Consider the following 19780-nt stretch of genomic DNA (forward strand, 5'->3'; position numbering starts at 1 on the left):
ATTTCCACGGTGATGCCAATTTATTTGGTTAAATCTTGTGCTTTTGTCTGTCTCTCATGCATTTTCCTTTGGAACAGTGGAAAAGGTTTCACTGACAAAGTCTCTCAGTTTGCTTTATTATCAGAAGAAGAAGAGTCCTCTTCTGCTTGATGGCTCATTTTTTTGTTGGAAACATTTTCCTCCTTAGCCTGTTCTGTTTCAAAGAATTACTTTGATCCTCCAGGAAGAAATATTCTGAAGACAACTGGACACAGTAGCTTGAATCACACACCTGCCTCTCAACATTCCCTGATTACTGGAGTACATTTCTTTCTCTTCTGCCTGATGTACAGTGAATAATCATTTTCAACAAACTCTTCATAGGTTAGGTTCATAGGTTCATACTAGGCTATCTGCCCTAGGGCATTTATAAGCCTAGCCAGAGTGTGTGTAGCTTTCACCACCCCTTAGGATGAGAATACTACGCCCATTTAGGGTTTAGTTTATTGTGCCTCTGTCTAGTAGTGACACAGAGATGACCCCCGGGGTAAACCTACGATCTCCCATCCACTCGTCAAGACTTCTCTTGAATAGAGTTAGTGAGGGGCTCTGCCTAACATGGATTGGGATTCTGTTCCAGAGTGTAGGGAGCCTCTGGGTTATGAATCTGTCCCTCCAGCACGTCCTATTTATTTCTGTGTTGAGGTTTAAGTCTCTTGCTCTCATGGCTCTGATGGATTTGGATTTTCTGAGGTGGAGCATGTCCATTAACTCCAGATTGGACATGGCCTTGTACATTAGGCACAGGTCACCTCTGAGTAGGCGGTATGCGACTGAATAGAGCTGAAGTTTTTTCAGTCGGGCAGCATATGATATATGTTTAAGACCCTTTATCCTCTTGGTGAGGAACTTTTGGGGTCTCTCCAACTGCTGCAGGTGTCGGGTAAGATACATTCCAAATGGGGCATTGTACTCAATCATTGGCCTAATAAGAGAAGAGTACAGGGACACAATGACCTCTCTTGATCTAGATGTGAAACCCTTCATGATAAGGTGGGCAATATAGAAGGTCTTCCTAACCACTTTGGCAATGTGAGTTTCAAATGAGAGGTTACTGTCAACCTGGGTCCCTAGGTCCCTGATTACCTCTTCCGTACTTAATGGATTACCACCTATGTGGTAATTTGTGGGTACCTTGTTTTTCCCAAAGGGTATGACTATACATTTTTTGGCAATATCAAGGTGCAGGTACTCCACGACTATCGAAGCCAACCATCAACCAAAAAAGCAAAAATCAATAAAAAATTTTTATACTTGAACAGCAAAAGAACTTTATTCCATGGGTTGTTAGCGCTTTCACGTCTACTCTGGATGCTTCTTCAGACTTTAATAAAACACTTCATCACTTCTGTATTTAAACACTTATCAATTAAACAGTTAACCAATGAAAGCCTTTGTACGAATACATAACTATAAAAAGTCAGAAACTTCTAAATAGATAAAAAGTCAGAAACTTATATTGTGAAAATTAAAACTTCAAAATTCAACATTGACATTAAAATGGATGTAGTAATAGATTATAACTGTTATTAACATTTCAGATGGCAAATAGCATATAAATATTTAAAAATACAAGAGCATATAAAAAAAAAAACAGCATGTAATAAAAACATTTCAAGTGTATGAAACTACTAAAAAACTTCTAAAAATACATATTCCTACAAACACCAAGAAACATGAAAAAGTCAAAGGTATAGCAATAAATAACTGCTAATGCTTAAGATGACGACTGACTAGAAAGGGTTTCAGAGTAACCCTCTCATTGAGGCCATGTCCTTCATCTGCTTTCATTCTGATGATCCATTTACATTCTTCCCTTTCAGTGAAGTTACTTACATTGCCTAATCTCAATGTGGTGTGTATCAATTCAATAACTAAGAACTCAAAGGTGTGTGTGGTGCCTTGTGATAGAACATGTCTAGCCAGTGCGTTCCTGTCATTCTCCCTGTTGATCGCATATAAATGCTCTCTAACCCTTTCCCTCAACGTTCTATTCGTCATACCGACATAGAAAGCCTGGCATTTGGTGCAGATGGCTAAATAAACTATGTTCCTTGTCCTACAGTCTGCATAATGATCAAATTTATATAGCACACCTGTGTCCGGGTGCCTAAAGTTATTCCTGCCCAGTACGTATTTGCACTGATTGCAACTGCGACATGGAAAGGTACCCATTCTAACAGTGAGTGGTTGATCTTGAAGTCGCCTTTCATAACATAACATGTTCCTTAAAGATCTAGTATTCTTGTAGGAAAAACTGGGGTGAGGACCTACAAGTGCTCTAAGCCTATCATTCAACTGTAGGATACCCCAGTTCTTTCTAATGACATTAGTAATACTCTTATTCTTATTAGTATATGAAAGTACCATCCTCTTTTTACTTCTAGTAAATGGCCTGCTTTGTTCCACCTGTTCACTAGTTGCTATCCTAATGTATGGTCTTGTTTCTTCATTGCGTTAAGGCCATGGCTCTGGCACCAATTATCCGTTTCTATGAGGCCTCTCTGAAGGATGTTTGTGTCCGCTGGAGTATCAATTATGGCGCCCAGTTTGCAGTCATCTGCGAACTTTGTCAGCCACAATCCTCCTATGTTTGCCTGTACCTCGGAAAAATAAATGCCGAACAAGAGGGGTCCCAGGACTGAGCCCTGTGGGACACCACTTGTGACTGGCTTAGAGTCTGACATGGCTCCAGCAACTCTGACCCTGTGGGTTCTGTCCTTGAGCCAGTTTGCAACCCATCTCGTGACATAAGGGTTTACATTTAAGCTGGTGAGTTTGTCTATGATGCCCAAGTGGGGTATTGTGTCAAAGGCTTTTGCAAGGTCAAGGTAGGCTGTGTGAACTGCCTTACCCTCATCAATGGCCTTAGTGACAGCTTCAAAAAAGTCGACCAAGTTCAAAAGGCAGGATCTGCCCTTGACAAAGCCGAATTGGGTAGGATCCAATGTCTGTAGGTCCCCAATGTCTTTGTTTATGAGTTCCATAATGATCCTCTCCATAGCTTTGCAGACCAGGCTCGTCAAGCTTATGGGGCGGTAATTTCCAGGGTCCGTAGAAGCACCGCCTTTGTGAAGTGGGACCACTGTTGCCGTACGCCACTCTTTGAGTACGTATCCTGTAGTAAGGCTAAGATTAAACAGCAGCCTTATGTGTGGGTTTAGTTCCTCTTTGAGTTCATGTAGCACACAGCCCGGGACACCGTCCGGTCCCATTGATGCTGTGTTTTTAGCTTTAGAGAGGGCGGCTCTCACCTGGGCATCTGAGATGTTAGGGAGGCGACATTCTGCTGGGATAGTTATTTCTCCTTTTGGGGGGGAGGGGGAGGAGAAATTTGCACTGAACCTGTCTGCCAGAATGTTGGCAATGTCAGTGGGTTCAGTGTATTTTGTGTCATTTTGGACTAACTCTGAGCATATCTGGGAGTTTCCACCCAGGTTTCTAACATAGCTAAAGAAGGCCTTGTGATTGTCTTTTGTGTCTTTTGCGATTTATCTCTCAAAGTTGGCCTTGGATGATTTTATGAGTGATCGTAGTTTTTTGCTAGTACTGATCAGAGATGCCTTCCCATTTAGGGATTTTGCTCTGTCATGTAGTAGCTTCCTCCTTCTGTTGTAAAGTTTGTTTATGGCTGGAGTCCACCAGACCGGGCGCCTGTCTTTGGGGGAATGGGTCTTGGTTTTATTTGGGATTGCATGATCCATGCATTCTTGAAGGTGCCCGTAGAAGGCATTTGTAAAGGATTCAGCAGTGTGGGTTGTGGTTTCCACTGGCCCCGGGACCTTGAAGGATACCACTTCAGTCTTAAGAAGTGTGAAGTTGGCTTTTGAGAAGTTCTTCACTGTGGTCTTTTGTGCAGGGGGTGGGGGCAGGATGTGGATTTCCAGTGAGATTAATTTATGGTCTGATCTTACCAATGAGGGATATACTTCCGGTGTGGAGCATTTTGTCCCCATGTTTGTGATGATCAGGTCTAGTATATTGTCTCCTCTTGTGGGAATGGTGACTAGTTGTTCCATCGCATTTGAGTTTATGAATTCTAGGAACCTTTGGGCTAGGGTGTTTGGGCTTGAGTAATGTTCCCAGTCTATGTTTGGGTAGTTGAAGTCTCCCAATATGATGGTATTTGGAGAGACATTCATACTCTCCAGTGTCTTCAGGAAGGCTGTGTGGGGTTCCTGAGTTTGAGAGGGTGGTCTGTAGCATGCTACAAATTGTAAGGCAGTTTTGCCTATGGTTAGTTGCACCTGGATGGTCTCCGATGCTTCGTGCGTTGCCACTAACCTGGAGGTGTGGGTATCTTTGATGAATATGGATACTCCCCCTCCTTTTGTGGTTCGGTCCAAGTTTTGGGGCCGGAAAGCATGATGTGAGGTAAAACCCGATAGTGCTGGGGTGCTCTCAGGAGCCTTGAACCAGGTTTCAGTCACTGCACAGGCATCGATGTTCTCCATACTGAGGAGGGCTTCGAGGGTGTGCATCTTGAGGTTTAGACTTCTGGCATTGAGCAGCATTACCTTTATTTTTTTTCCACTTGTGTTTTCTAGGGAGGTAGGTTCGTCATTTGAGCCTTGCCTAAAAAAGGCACTATGGGGGTGGCAAGAGCCTTGGCCAATATCCAGAAGCCCAGGGGTGACAGGTGCAAGCCATCCCTTGTGAAGCAGCGTGGCTTGTCGAGCATGTCATCCCAAGCAGACAGACATTGGATCCCCTTAGAATGACACCAGTAATTAAGCCAGTTGTTAAAACTGATCATTTTGTCTTTGTACTGTGGCATCATTCTTGGTGAGGGTAATATGCTGCTCAGGGTCAGGGTCATACCGGCCTGGGCTACATAATCAGAGAGCTCCTCTATGTCTCTTTTCATGTAGTCCAGGGAGGTACGTCTCAGGTCGTTCACACCGGCATGTACAATGACTGAGTCATATTTGTACTTGCTGTGGAGTGACCTGAGTGCTTGTGTTATGTGGTGGATTCTAGCTCCCGACAGGCAGCTTACTGTGACCTTCTCCTTGTTCAGTCTGGTGAACGGGACGTCAGTGTGTCTGACTATGGAGTCAGCTATTACAAGTGTGTCTGGCATGTTGTTTGGCCTTAAGGGCTGTGACTGTTTAGCACACTGACTTTGTGAACTATGTGTTGCATGTGCTATGTCTTGAGGTGGCGGTTGCTTAGGTGTCTGCTTTGGAGGCCTCTGTTGTTTTGGTAGATTTTTAATCAGCGCCTCTGAGTATGTTTTTGTGTATTTATGTGTTTGGTTTGCAGTTGTGATAGTTCTGTGTGAGACTGGGTTTGTGGTGTGCGTGGTTACCTTCTCCTCCTGACTGGTCTTGCCAGTACTGAATTGAGAGAGCTCAGCCTCCAGTTTGGCTATATAGTTGCATCTCTCGCATATATTTGTATTTGTTGGGAGGAGGAGAGGGTTGTCTGTGTACATGAGGCAATTGTAACATTGCCTCAAGATTCCCAGATTCACCAGCTGAACAGGAGAGGATGCCAGCAACTGACCCTTCGACATGCTAGAATAGTGAAAAGATTGCTGTGTAACTGAGTCAGAAAGGATCTATAGGGAAATGGGTACTCAAGGGAATTTAGGTGAATGAAGTACTTTCTTTTGTTTAAGAGTGCTTTATCTGTATAAAAAATGCTTTAGGAGCAAGTGCTGAGCTTTTCAGTTAGAGTATAGGCTGTTTAGATTGCAAGTAGAGCAGTTCTAAGGGAAAAATTGAAGAGTAGACTTTACGGAGCCAGAAATAGTTTAAACTTGATTAACCGGCGCTGCCCTATGCTGCTCTATGAGCAACTTCGCGCTAATTTGCACTAAAGCAAACGGGCTTTATAGCAGGGGGTTGAAAAGAGCCAGGAATTGACCCAAAATGGCCAATAAACTACAAGTTGCTGGGCTGGAACCAATCCTCTAGGGACAAATAGGTTGCTCAGTGCTCCCCACTCCCACTGGTGAACAAAGAAGCTTCCTCTTATCCAAATAAGGATATGGATAGCACAGGAACTAAGACAAAGCCCAGAGATCAGCAAAATCTGAAGACTGGACTATTCTAGTTCAGAAAAGCGGGAAAACAAGGATATTTTTTTTTTGTTTTTTTTCTTTTTTTTTTTACAGAGAAGGGAGAAAAAGATACAGTAGCAAATAGTAAATGCTATAAAACGGCTAGCGCACTTGAGTGTGTTAGCCTAACAATTAAATTAAACAAAAATAACTTTTTAAAGTGCTAACAGTTTAAATTCAACACAAGTACAGTAGAAACAATATGCAGAGCTGTTTTTTTAGGCGAAATGCAGTCGAGATGCAGTAATTAAAGCGAAAGCCAGAAAAAAATACTTATAAATCCAGGAAAGTCACTCTTTCACTCTCTGCTGCTTGTAGAACTCTTTACTATCTACAACTTTTAATACTTTGCCCCTTTGCCACAGTTTTGAATCAACTCTTTCTGCTGTTAGGTTTACATCTTTACTAATAAATTTCTTGGCTGCTTTCTCATAGACATATTTGGAGCATAGGGTTCCTGTCAGAAGAACGAAGATGCATTATGTCGAATGCGTCTTCATCGAACTGTAAATATCAAAAACGCAAAATGACGAAGCGGCTTTTAAGCGAATTCTTTCCCTGGGAACGAAGCTGCTTGGCCGCTTCCGTCACTTTGCCATTTTCAGCACTGTAGTGCGATTCCGGAGTTGGTATATTTAAGTAGGGGGGATGTGGGGGATACAGCCCCCCACATTGGGGTGGGGGGTGAAGCCCCCCACTTAAAATAGTGTTTAGTGTGGGGCTTTTTTTTGTTTTTTTTTTGGGAAAGGTGAATTTTTTCCCTGGGAAAAATTTGCTGTTCTGGCTGTTTGCCCTTTTTTGTTTTCATTCTTTTGTGGTCGATATAACAGTGTCCGATCTTTTGATCGTTCACTGCTATAACATAGACCAGGAGCATACACACAGTGTGCCTTTTTGATTAACAGTTCCTGCTGTGGGATATGAGTTCAGTTGTTTAGCTGTGCCCTCATAAAATTAATACAATCTATTCCTTCCAGTTTCTCTGATACATCAGAAAATCTCAGATTTTCCCTAAGTGCTCTCCTCCAATTCTAACATTTTTTGAAACATCTCTTCTTGGGCAGTTTCATACTCATCCAGCCTTTTCTTCATTTCACCCTTTGATGTTTGCAGTTTTATCAGCTCATCTGAATATCTTTTTAAAGCTTCTTCCATTTTTTCCAACCTTTTGTTATCTGAGCTGATATACTCCTTTAGTATTTCATTTAGTTTAACCTGCTCTGAGCACATTTGACTTTTTTTCCCTTTAGAGTACTGGAAACTATGTCTTGCACCAAAAGTGGATCTTGAAGTGCTTTTTGCTGACCAGCTGCAGTATTCTTCACAGTCAGTATTTTCTCTTCACCCCCTTCTAGTTAATTTTTTTTCAGGCACTCTTAGTTTCTTCTTTGCAGGCATCCAGGCAGTATACTTACTAGCCAGTAACTGAATTTTATTCAAGTTAACAATATCTCTGGCTACAGTTTCTCACTTTCTGTTTTCACACTCGGAGAGCTGAAGTTAAGCTGTTGAACACTGTGCTGCCATTTTGGAAGTCATACTGAAAATACTCGACTTCAAACCAGGCCCCAGCAAAACCATCAAACAGTACCTCAAAAAACGTAAAGTCACTATCACAGCCCTAGGCAGCTTCTGCACACAACATCTACAAATAGTAGCTCAAAGTTTAGACTAGTAGATCAATCCAAGAAGCATACTTCACCTCCATTTGGAAAAAAAATCCTTCATCATCTCACTACACAAAGGTGGCCTATCCTCTGATATTTCTAACTTCATACGTATAGCTATTTTATTACTTTTCACAAAAATCTTATAAAAATGTATTCACTCACAGCTGCTAACTTTTCTCCTTGACTACAATCTCCGCCCACCATGCCAACACTGCTTCCGGCCCTCTCACTCCCAACATTCTCTTCCAATGTACACCTCGACCACCAAAGTCTATCCCAGACATTCCACCCAGTCAAAGGGATCAAGCAACACTAGAAATATAAAAGTTGCTAGAAAAAATAGTTATCCAAGAAGTTCCCGCAGACCAGCTAGGATCCGGAATTTACTCAATTTTCTTTTTAGTTCCAAAAAAGACGGGGAACTGGAAACCCATATTGGATGTCAGCAGACTAAAGTCAGTGAGAAAATCAAAGTTCCGGATGGTAACACTGCAGTCTATACTCCCGTTCCTGGGAAAAGACACTTAGATGTGCTCATTAGATCTTCAGGACGTGTGCTACCACATAAAGATGGACAGGCACTCAAGAAGATTTCTACGCTCTGGGAGCCAGTCATTACCATTTCAGACCTCTGCCCTTTAGACTCACTACAGCCCCCAGGGTGTTTACCAAATGCATGGCAGTAGTCACGGCTCATGTGAGACACCAGGGATTCCAGGTGTTTCCATACTTAGATGACTGGCTCCTAACTGCCACCACCAAGCAACTACTGATCAAAGCAAGGGACTACCCCATTCATCTTTTCTCAAAACTAGGCATTACTATAAATACAGAAAAATCTGCCTTGTTGCCATCACAGCATATTACATTCATTGGTGCAGATTTAAATGCAAATTACATGTTGGTAAAGCTATCTCAACAAAGGATACAGACGCTACGCAGTCAAGTGATTTTTTTGCTCAACAAGAATAGAGTACAGACAAGATTTGTGCTTAAAGTCCTAGACTCTATGGTAGCGACGATAACACTACTTCCCATGGCACGACTTCACATGAGAATACTGCAGTGGCTGCTCTTCACCCAATAGTCCATGCAAGACTTACCCATGTCTCACGAAATTTTCATAACTCCTTTCTGCAAGAAGGACTTACTGTGGTGGGTTCATTCCACTCAGGTAACAATTTGCAGACCGTTTGTACTTCCTCAACTTATCGCTACAGTAACCACGGACTCGTCCCAGATAGGGTGGGGCGGGCATTATCTGGGACATACGGTCCAAGGATTTTGGAAAGATCATGAGTATTATTTGCATATCAATGTCCTAGAGATGAGGGACATGCTTCTGGCATTGCAAGCACTTCAGGACTCTCTTCCCACGAGGACTATTGCAATTCAGACAGACAATATGTCAGTGGTTTGTTACATCAACAAGCAGGGGGAACCAGATCCTACCCTCTATGGCGAGAGGCACAGAGAGTATGGCAATGGGCCATATCTTCTCAAGGCTTTCTGACAGAAACACATATCCCAGGGGAATCCAACGTTATAGCAGACAGGCTAAGCAGAGCGATTGTCATGTCTCAGGAGTGGTCCCTCAATCAGAAAGTTACGAATCAAATTTTTCACAAATGGAGCCAGCCTTGCTGTGATCTTTTTGCCACTCCCTTCAATTCCAAATGCAGCAACTACTTTGCCCTAATTTCCCCTCCAGGAGAGTCACTGAGGGATGCACTGGCTCACAATTGGCCCCTGGGTCTTCTTTATGCCTTTCCCCCATTTCCCTTGATTCCAAAGTCATACAGAAAGCATGTTGAGTCGCAGGTTAATTCTCATTGCGCCATACTGGCCTCATCAGATTTGGTTCCCCTTCCTTTGGCCCTACCTTCAGGAGGACCCATGGATCCTAGACCAGTGCCGGATATTCTGACGCATCAGTCAGGAATGGTCCATCCTGCAATCCACATCGTCAAACTGACAGCTTGGCTGCTCCACTTCCACTCTTAGCCAGGCTTCCGGAATTGTCCCCTGCAGTTCTTCACATTCTAGTCTCTTCGCACAAGCAGACGACTAGGAATCTCTATGTGAGCAAATGAAAGAGGTTCTCTTGTTGGGCTGACAAAAGACATATAGACCCTTTTACAGCATCTATACCTCTAATCCTGGAATTTCTAACAGCAACCTTTAATCAAGGGGCAGTGGCAGCCACTATCTGAGTTCCATTAGCTTCTATTTCTAATTATCATGTGGGAGAATCAGGATCTAGTCTAATGTCTCATAGACTATGCAAAACCTTCCTAAAAGGTACTTTTCTGTTAAGACCTCCCATCAGAGAACCTCCTCCTCCTTGGGACCTCAGTCTAGTATTGTCATCTTTGATTCTGCCCCCTTCCAAACCAGCATCATCTTTTTCATTAAAATTTTTATCTTGGAAAACACTCTTCCTGACAGCAATTACTTCAGCCAGGACAGTGTCAGAGTTACAAGCTTTATCTATCCATCCACCTTATTTGATCTTCCATAAAGATAGGGTTTCCCTCAGAACAAATCCTTCCTTTTTACCGAAAGTTTGTTCTCAAGCCAATTTAAACCAGAGTATAGAATTACCAGTGTTTTTTCCAAACTATGGCAACAAGGCAGAGTATAATCTCCATCAGCTGGATGTGCACAGACAGTTAATATTTTTACTTGCACAGGACAAAAGAATTTAGGAAGTCAGACCAATTGTTTGTCTTCTAGTCACAAAATAAAAAAAGGTTTGGCAGTCTCAAAAGTTAATTTGTCCAAATGGCTTACTGAAACCATCACATATGTCTGTGATTCCCACAATAAGGAACCGCCAGGGAAAATCAAAGGGCATTCAACTAGAGAGGTATCGACCTCCATTGCCTTTCAATCCAGACTTTCACTGGATTCATTTTGTGCTGCTGCAACATGGGTTAACCCTCATACTTTTATTACTCATTACAAAGTAGATGTGGCCTCCGGGAACACAGCATCATCTGGTTCCACTGTCCTGAGGAGTTTATTCCCTTGAGCCACCCAAGAAAAAGATGCTGGGGACTCTGTCCTAAAGTAGCAAGACTGAAGGTGAGATGGGACAACATAACATAAAGAAGTTATGTACTCACCATAACCTTCCATGTTTGTTGTTCAGTATCTCGCCTTCAGTCTTGCATCCCTCCCAGCCATCCCCCTCCTGGAGTATCTAGAGGAATTTTTTCTCAGAAATTGGCAGATAAGGTCCGATTCCCTTCTTGCCTTTTCTTGTTAATTTTTTGACAATATGATTTTTTTTCAGATATTATCCTTTTGGATATTGTACATATCATTGGAACCTTCCTTCTCAAACAAGATCTGGAGAATAGCCGCTAAGCACTATGGGACAGGTATTCAGCTTCGAGCAAGTAGAAGCTCTCGAGCTTTAGTATAGGTCGAGTCAGAGATGAGGTTTTGGCTCCGAACCCAAAGTAGCAAGACTGAAGGTAAAATACTGGGCAACAAACATGGAACATTATGGTGAGTACATAACTTCTTTATATTGGAGTTGGGTCACAATAGCCATAGTGTGAAATAGCTTCAGGAGTGTACTTGATAGCAGCAGAACAGAAGAAGGCTCTGGGGGTGTGGGTTATACTAGGACTGAACCACCAAGAGCAGAGCGACAGGACAGTTGAGCAAAAAAAAAAAAATATATATATATATATATATACATATATATATATATATTGCTTGAGTGTATATTCAGGAGCATAGACTCCATTCTAATAGACCCTTGTCAGGCCACACCTTGAGCAGTGTCTGCCATTCTGGAGGACATATGGAAAGTAACAATGGGCTGCTGGAAGATATCCAGAGTAAACCCAACAGAAAGATGTGTGGTATGTGAGATGGTGTAGAAATGAAATGTCCAGAGACTAGAGAACCTGGAGCTCCAATCTCCAGAGACCTGAAGAGACAATAAAGATATAATATGGGGGCATAAAATGCTGTGAGAGCGATGTGAAGGAGTCACCTTCAGTGAGTAGGATAGATAGGCGGGGAGGAGGCACAGACAGCAGGTTGTGCAAACTAACTACTTCCTGGATCTCTGAAAGTCTTTCTTTGAACAGAGTTTTAAACCCATGAAGTGGATTACTGAAGTATGTAGTGGAGATAAAATCCACAAAAGCATTCATATTTGCTTCAAGGAGAAAGTGTTAGTAGGTAGGTTGAGATAGCAAGATACAGAATATTAAATACACTTAAAGGGCATACAAAAACAGCCTATTATCTCCTTTTATCACGAACCATAAGAGATGACTGTTGACGACCAATTATTGTTGGTAAAAAAACTAGCATCTGTAGCCATACCCAAGGATGGATGTGTAACTGTATCTTCAACTGAAGAAGGATACATTCCAATGGACAATTCCAGAAAGAAATGACAGGCCAGACCTTTGACTACTGTGGAATGCATGATAACACTGGTTCCAAATCACAGAGTAGCCAGGCTGTTATTAACATGGTATCCTCCACAGATGATTCCCCAGTATGAGTTATTCAGGAATTTGTTCCAGGCCCAGTAGGGCCCTAGAGATACCACACTGTGTGCCTAAGAAGGCACATGTAAATGAATGACAGGAAAGTATATGTTTAATCTGAGAAAAAAGTAAGATTATTATTAAAATCAGTTCCACAAATCATTATTGACAGTTATTATAAAGCAGCATTAAGTGGTTTAAAATAATGTCAACTGCAACTAGATACTTTGTATATCTAGTACTATGCATCCACCAGACAAACAGCATCAGAACTACTAGATCCAAATACCAAAATGTTGCTTGCATCATAAATGAGACATGATGGAGAGACAGATATGTATCTCAGGGAATTCACATTCTCTGGAATAGACTCCCCATCTATGTGAAAAAAGAAGTTATGTCTTCCCATAACATTCCATCTGTGTTGTCAATCTTCACATATCCTTGACAGTGGGTTTAGTTCCGAACCCTTGGAACTGATTTGGCCATTTTTCCAGCTCGCATGCACCAAAAAACTCTCTAGCTCATCTCTACCTACAATACTCCTCACCAAAATACCTCAGATCAAGTTTGCATAAGCTAGTGACAGACAAACACCACCATAAAAGGAGAAAGGAAGACAGAAATCTTATCTGAATCCAGAGTAGAGGACCTCGGATGCAGAGGGGTCTGATCCACCTATGGAAACCTTAGGATAGGGGAAAGGAGGTGGGGTATATCAAGGATATGTGAAGATCGACAACACAGATGGAACATTATGTTAAGACATTACTTCTTTATCTGATGTTGTCAGTCTTCACATAGTCCTTGACAGTGAGACAGAATCCCCAGCAACTTAAATCTTGGGAGGTCTCACGGAAGAATAATCCTGAGGACCATCCAGCCAAAGGATGCCCTTCTCCTAGAGACAATATCCAGTTTATAATGAGTAACAAAGGTATGTGGAGAAGCCCAAGTAGCCACTGTGCAAATGTCATCTAAGGAAACTTTGGAATGGAACACTACAGATGTGACTACTGCTTTGGTGGAGTGTGCCTTTACTGGCCTTTGTAGTGGTAAATTGCCTTTGTTATAGACAAAGGTAATATAGTCTTTGATCCACTTAGCTAGGGTAATTTTGGACACAGGTTTCCCTTTTGCCACTGAAGAAAAGGAAATAAACAATTGATCTGATCTTCTGAACTCTGTTGTCCTGTGTACATAGAAGTGGAGTTGTCTACGAACATCTGGTAAATAGAAATAATATTCACCTTTGCTAGTATAATTGGGAAAGAAAACTGGAAGTTGAATAGTTTGGTTAAGGTTGGATTCCGAAACCACCTCAGGCAGAAAGGAAGGATTAAGTCTCAAAGAAACCTTGTCTTTATGAAAAAATTATATAAGGTGGTTTACACGCTAAAACTCGAATCTCTGAGATTCTCCTGGCTGAAGTGATGGCCACCAGGAACAATATTTTCCAAGAGAGGAATTTTAAATTGCATTTGTTTGAAGGTTCAAAAGAGGGATAAACTAGTGATTGGAGGACTAAATTTAGGTCCCTAGGAGCTGAAGGTTCCTTATATGGGGGTCTGAGCATTATGAAACCCTTCAAAAAGGCTTTGCAGAGTTTATGGGCCATCAAAGATGAGCCATTGATACCAAAATGGAAATTGAAGATCGCAGCTACATGTACTCGAATGGTAGAGGCTGCAGCTCCTGCTTCAAAAAGCATTGACAAGAAGTCTAGAACTTTATCAACTGGAGCTAAATATGTATCAGTATTAAATTTAGACATCCACAGACAGAATTTGTGCCATTTGCTGCGGTACAATTTTCTTGTGGAGGGTTTATGACTAGCCAAAATGATTCATTGAGTTGGGGAACTAAGAGAGGAATGCCTGAAGATTATGGGAATTGAAGAAGCCATGCAGTAAGCTTGAGGTTTTGCAGATTCGGGTAAACCATTCCATCCAGGTAAGTCAACAGGTCTTTAGTCGGATCCAGACTTAAGGGTTTCCAAACTAGGTGAGGCCAAAGAAAGGGAAATCAGATTTGTTGAGGCCAGAATGAGGCAATGAGGATTATCTTGTTCTTTGACCTGATGGCTTTCTTCAGGAATTGGGGTATAAGAGGGATCAGGGAGAATGCTTAGAGTAGATCGGGGGGGGGGGCAATTGTGAAGAAGAGCATCTCTCATTGACTCCCCCAGAGGGGGATCAGGGCAAAGTAGCTGCTGCATTTGTTGTTCCAAGGGGAGGCAAATAGGTCACAGCAGGACTAGCCCCACTGATGGAATATCTTTTCTGCCACAGACAGACTGAGAGACCACTTGTGAGACATTAGAATACTCCTGCTCAATTTGTCCGCAATCATGGTGGAGCTCCCCGGAATGTGTGTTACAATGAGAAAATTGTTGATGAAATCACCCATTTCCAAACTCTGAGAGCTTCCCAACAGAGGGGGTAGGATCTGGTTCCCCCTTGCTTGTTGATATACTAGACTACTGCCATGTTGTCTGGATTCCAATTATCCCTGAGGGGAGGGTTGGGTGGAATGCTTGCAACACTAACAGCACTGCCCTCATCTCTAGAATGTTGATATGCAGATTGGCCCCTAGATGGTACCAAGTACCTTGGACTATATGTCTCAGATATTTTCCCCCTACCCTATCCAGGACGCGTCCATGGTCACTATATCTTGGTGTTAAGGAAGAATAAAGGGACAGCCCATCAGAATTTTATTGGGGTGTATCCACTATTGAAGATCCTATTTGCAACGATTGGTAATTGTGATCAAATGAGACATTGGATAGTGTAACATTGACCATTAAGACGCTAGAAGCCACTGAAGGATTCTCATGTGATATCTCACCAGTGAAACTAGACTGATCGAAGCTGCCATAGATCCTAGAGCTTGTAGAAGAATTCTTGTTTGTACTTTCTTGTTTTGAACAATTTGTCTGACTTGACATTTTATTCTTTGGAAGTCTTTCTGTGGGTAGAGATGCGATGCTCGTGACTGTGTTTATATTTTCTCCAATGAACTCTATCTGCTGGCAGGGCTCCAACTTGGATTTTTTGTAATTTACAGTAATGCCTAGATTGGAACAGAGTTGTAGAGCATAGTCCCAAAACTTTTCAAAGAGACACCTGGTAGGATCCGTGAGGAGTCAGTTGTCTACATATGGAAACACCTGGAATCCTTGCAGTCTGAGATGAGCTGCAACCACTGCCATGCATTTGGTAAACACCCTGGGGGCTGTGGTGAGACCAAAGAGCAGTGCTCTGAACTGATAATGACTGTCTCCCAGTCAGAAGCACAGATCTATTCTGGACCATTTGTCCATCTTGATATGGTTTAATTGTCCTGAAGATCTATAGAGCACATTCAATTATTTTTTCCCAAAAAAGGGAAGAATTGACTGAACCAATACCATCTGAAATTTGGTCTATTGAACAGATCTGTTCAACCTGCTGAGATCCAAGATTGGCCTCCAGTCCCCTGTTTTCTTTGTCACTAAAAAGAATCTTGATTAAATTCTGGATCCTATTTGGTCTGGTAGGACTGTTTGAATGACTCTTTTGTCAAGCAGTCCTTGAATTTCTAGGACTGCTGCCTCCCTTTGACTGGGTGGGATGTCTGGGATTTTGGCTGTAGCCTTTGGTTGGACTAGAAATGGGACATTGTAACCTCTGGTTATAATCCTCTGCACCCAAATGTCACTAGGCATGTTAATGCAGGGATAATCACCCCCCGACTGTCTCCAGAGGACGGCAATTGGGCTTCCTTTCAGAAACGTTGATAGGAATTCACAGAGAAAGAATCTCTGGAACCCTGATTTTGCAGGCCACCTCTGCCTGTTCTTTGGCATCTTCCATTATTACCTCTCCCTCTGCCCCGGAAGAAGTCATTGCCATGTGAGTCCTGGAAATGCCCTTTGGACTTTCTACATCATAGCCTCCCACTCTGTTGGTTCCTAGAGTAAGGCTGCTGGGGAGTAGAAAAGCATATGCCTATAACAGAAAGAGTCTTACCATCTTTCTCACATCTGGTTAGAGTCTCTTTGAATTGGGGACCAAATAGGGATGTTCCGTCAAATGGAGTGTTGATGAAAGAAGACTTAAATGGCTCTGTGAACTCACATAAGTGCATCCAAGCATATCTCCTGATGGCTACGCCTGAACCCGCAGCTCTCATCATCCCTTCAGCAGCATGTGCAATTAGCCTCATGGACGAGCCGGATATCGACTCTAGGGATGCAAGCTGAGAAGTCACTTTGTTTCGAACTCCTTCAGCTACTGCTCCTAACAGATCATCTGAAAGTGCTTTGATCAGATCCCTCTGCAATCTGGTGAAGTGTGCCATGTAATTCAAGGACCTAATGTTGAAGGTCGATGAAGCGTATATGTGCTACCCAAACCTATCCATAGCCCTATGTGCTAACCAAACCTATCCACAACCCTAGACTCTCTCTTAGGGGGGTGGATAGAGGGACTTTCATCAACAAGTTCCTTCTTAGTGGCTGCTGCTGCCACCATGGCATCTACAGGAATCCCCTTAGCCCAGTGAGGTTGGTCCTTAGGTGCTGACACTATACGGTCTGGTCTCTTAGGGATCAACTCAATAGCATCAGGTGACTTCCATGCCAGCTGAGCAATCAGTTTAACAAGATTATCAGTGGCAGAGAAATCCAAGAGGTGGAGGGTTGAGCATGAAAGACCTCAAGATATATTGATTCCTCTGAGGAAGGTTGGGTGGAAGTCCAGTCACCCTTCTGTTTCAGTATCTCTAGGATGTCCCTGAAGGAAACATCATCATGGGTATACTTGGGGGAACTTTCCCCTTCATCAAAATCAGTATCTTCTGTGAATGAATCCTCAGGGGAGTCAGTGCTTCCTCTTGCACTTTCTCTTTCCAGGAACCTCTTTGGTGGAATGCTCCAGAGAGGTATCCGAAGAGGACATAACCACAATGGTTGGATCTTGAGTCTTCTGTGCCCTCTGTCCAAGGGAAGAGGTTAGTGGAAGCTCTGGTATGGGGAAAGACCAGATGTCAATGGAGTAGGTAATGACTGACTGCCTAGAATGGACAATGCCCTCTCCATGGCCTGAAAGGCAGCCCCCCCATAGAGGGATGGCAGCCCAGAATCGTGGTTCCACCCCACACTGAGGAAGCCCCCTCTGAGGCTGAAGCCAGGGTTGAACTTATGAAAGCAGAGGCACCAAGTGGCATGCATGGCTCAGAAACAGCTGAAGACATAGCCATCCCCCAGGAACCTGCAATGAAGCTACGACCCCAGGAGTTCTCTGGGTCCAACACACCCAAAGTGCTAGGGATAGCTATCAGTGCCAGAGAAGGAGCTCTAACCAGCACCAAAGCAGTCAGTACTGGAAATGTTGACACCATAAGCTCCAAAGTCTCAATGGGAGTTGGTAAAACGTCATGGTGGACATGGACAAAGAAGCCCTAGCACACGAGTATGGTATGAGGAACTCATCTTCTGAGGTCCCAAAAATTATTACAGGAAAAAGAAAGCCTAATCCCATCAGGGCATTTTGGGAACATACCTCTCAACCTCTAAACACACAAATTCTGAACAGAGCCAATAATAATGAGTGGACAAAGAGCAAAAAAATAGGGAAAGTTTTTAAATATTGCTCTTATAACCATATACAATTGATACATTTGGCATTAGCATGCATTTTTCCAAAGGGTATGAAGTCTGAAACCTAAATGCCTGTCATTATTTAGTGATTTAAACCCTCGATGAGTTGCCAGACCACCCTGTATTTTATGTGGAATAGACCAAAAATATGAGACAAAAAATCTGGGCATTCTGAGAAAAGCTGGACAGTTGAGAGGTATGGTGAGACATCTGAAGTCCAAATGAATCATGGCTGAAGAACATAACCCAGGGAATAAATGTTTCAGTAATAAGGTACAAGCAGTCTTCTGCTTAATCAGTTGCAAAGTAGTTGGGAGAGATTGAGCTTAACCGAATAATTAGCAGTCCACAATATTAGAATATTTTGCCAGAAAAAAAAATTTAGAAATGTGAGGTCTTGATTTATGCACCAAGTAACTCTGTAATTTCTTTCTGTTTAGGGTAATGCTGCTGACCAAGATAACTCTCAACAAATTTCCAAGGAACAGCAGAATTCTCATCCAGAACCAAAGGAAAAAAAAGAAGACATGTCACGTCCCAAATCACCTCCAGTGTCAGGTCAAACTCCACAACAGAAAGCAGCTTCCAAAACTGCTGTACACAGAAATATCACTGATAAATCACTTATCATTAGCATGCATCCATCCACCAAAGCTGGAGAAGGAGAAGTCCTCACTGTTGAAGTTAAAGAAAAGAAAACCAGTTAGGACATTTGCTGTCTGTAGAGAAAAGAGCAGTCTTAGCTTGCTGAAGAAAATGGCTGAAAGAATGGTTACTATCCTAATTATAATGGTACCATTCCTCTAGTGGATTTGTTGTTTTCTTAAGTGTAGCCCTGAAAGTGAATTCTGAGTGGTTCTAGAGATAAAGTACATGTGACACAGAAAAATATCAAAGTAAAACTAGACTTCAAGCAACACTTTATGTGTCTACTTTGTATCATACTATTACCCTGATAAGGAAAATAGATTTTCAACAGTTTCAGGCATGTATTATGTTTCCTTCCTTCAAAAGCAGGATGAGGTTCAGTTTTCTAGTAATTTTATAACAGTGTGCTACATCAGGTTGTTTGAGCTGACATAGGTCATATTAATTTAATACTAAAACATTCAATAAATGTTAAGGAAAATCATATTTTAGTCGTCGTTTAGAAATCTAAAAGAAAATGCTTCATCTTTAAGCTTATAAACTGTGTCTCTAGTACTGCATGACACAATTTCTGATGACATGAATGTCTGCAAAAGGCAGTAATGTATTTACTTTTTTCAGACATTGCAGGTTTTATAGTATACATAAAGCAAAATGGATTTTTTTTTGTTTTTTCCCTATAAGTCATTTACTGCATTGCTGAAGAGGTAGACGTCGTCCAACAAGCTGACAGTTTCTCACTCCCCCCAAGAATAGCTTCACAGCTTTAGTAATGGCATTTGGTCAGCTGTTGTTGGAATTTTCTTGTAGTCATTGCAGTACATCAGTGATTTTACAGGCTTTTCTCTGTTTACACCAAGCAAGCTGTAGCTACAGAGTACAAAGTTTTGTGCCCCAAAATCAATTTATATCAATGTGTGTTTATTAGTTATTAAGTGAGCAGAGCAATTTGTGATTTACTTGTTTTACTGATATTCCCAACTGATTTTGTTGTTCTTACTTTGTTTTCTCTAACCTGCACAGTACAGTACCATTTTAAAAATCATGCTTTAACATTTATATTACAGGTTAAACAGCAAATCATTCTGCATCACATTTTCTTGCATGTTATGTATAACTTGAAGGAGTTCCACGTACCGTTAGTTTAACTGGTCTGTAGTCCTTGTTACATTCCCATGTATCAGTTTGCACT

The 19780-nt window shown here is 42.1% G+C and overlaps 1 protein-coding gene across 1 annotated transcript in view; it reads left to right on the plus strand.

Moving 5' to 3' along the window:
• The window catches only part of CNGB3 (cyclic nucleotide gated channel subunit beta 3), an 812110-nt gene extending 793100 nt beyond the window's left edge, over positions 1-19010 (plus strand). Inside the window, exon 18 of the mRNA XM_044065779.1 lies at positions 18381-19010. Within this exon, the coding sequence (XP_043921714.1) occupies positions 18381-18647 (267 nt within the window). The 3' untranslated portion in view covers positions 18648-19010. The remainder of the gene's footprint in view (positions 1-18380) is intronic.
• Positions 19011-19780: the final 770 nt, after the last annotated feature.

Source organism: Protopterus annectens, chromosome 3.part0, assembly GCF_019279795.1.
Source record: "Protopterus annectens isolate FY-2018-M chromosome 3.part0, PAN1.0, whole genome shotgun sequence".
NCBI classification, from domain to species: domain Eukaryota; kingdom Metazoa; phylum Chordata; order Ceratodontiformes; family Protopteridae; genus Protopterus; species Protopterus annectens.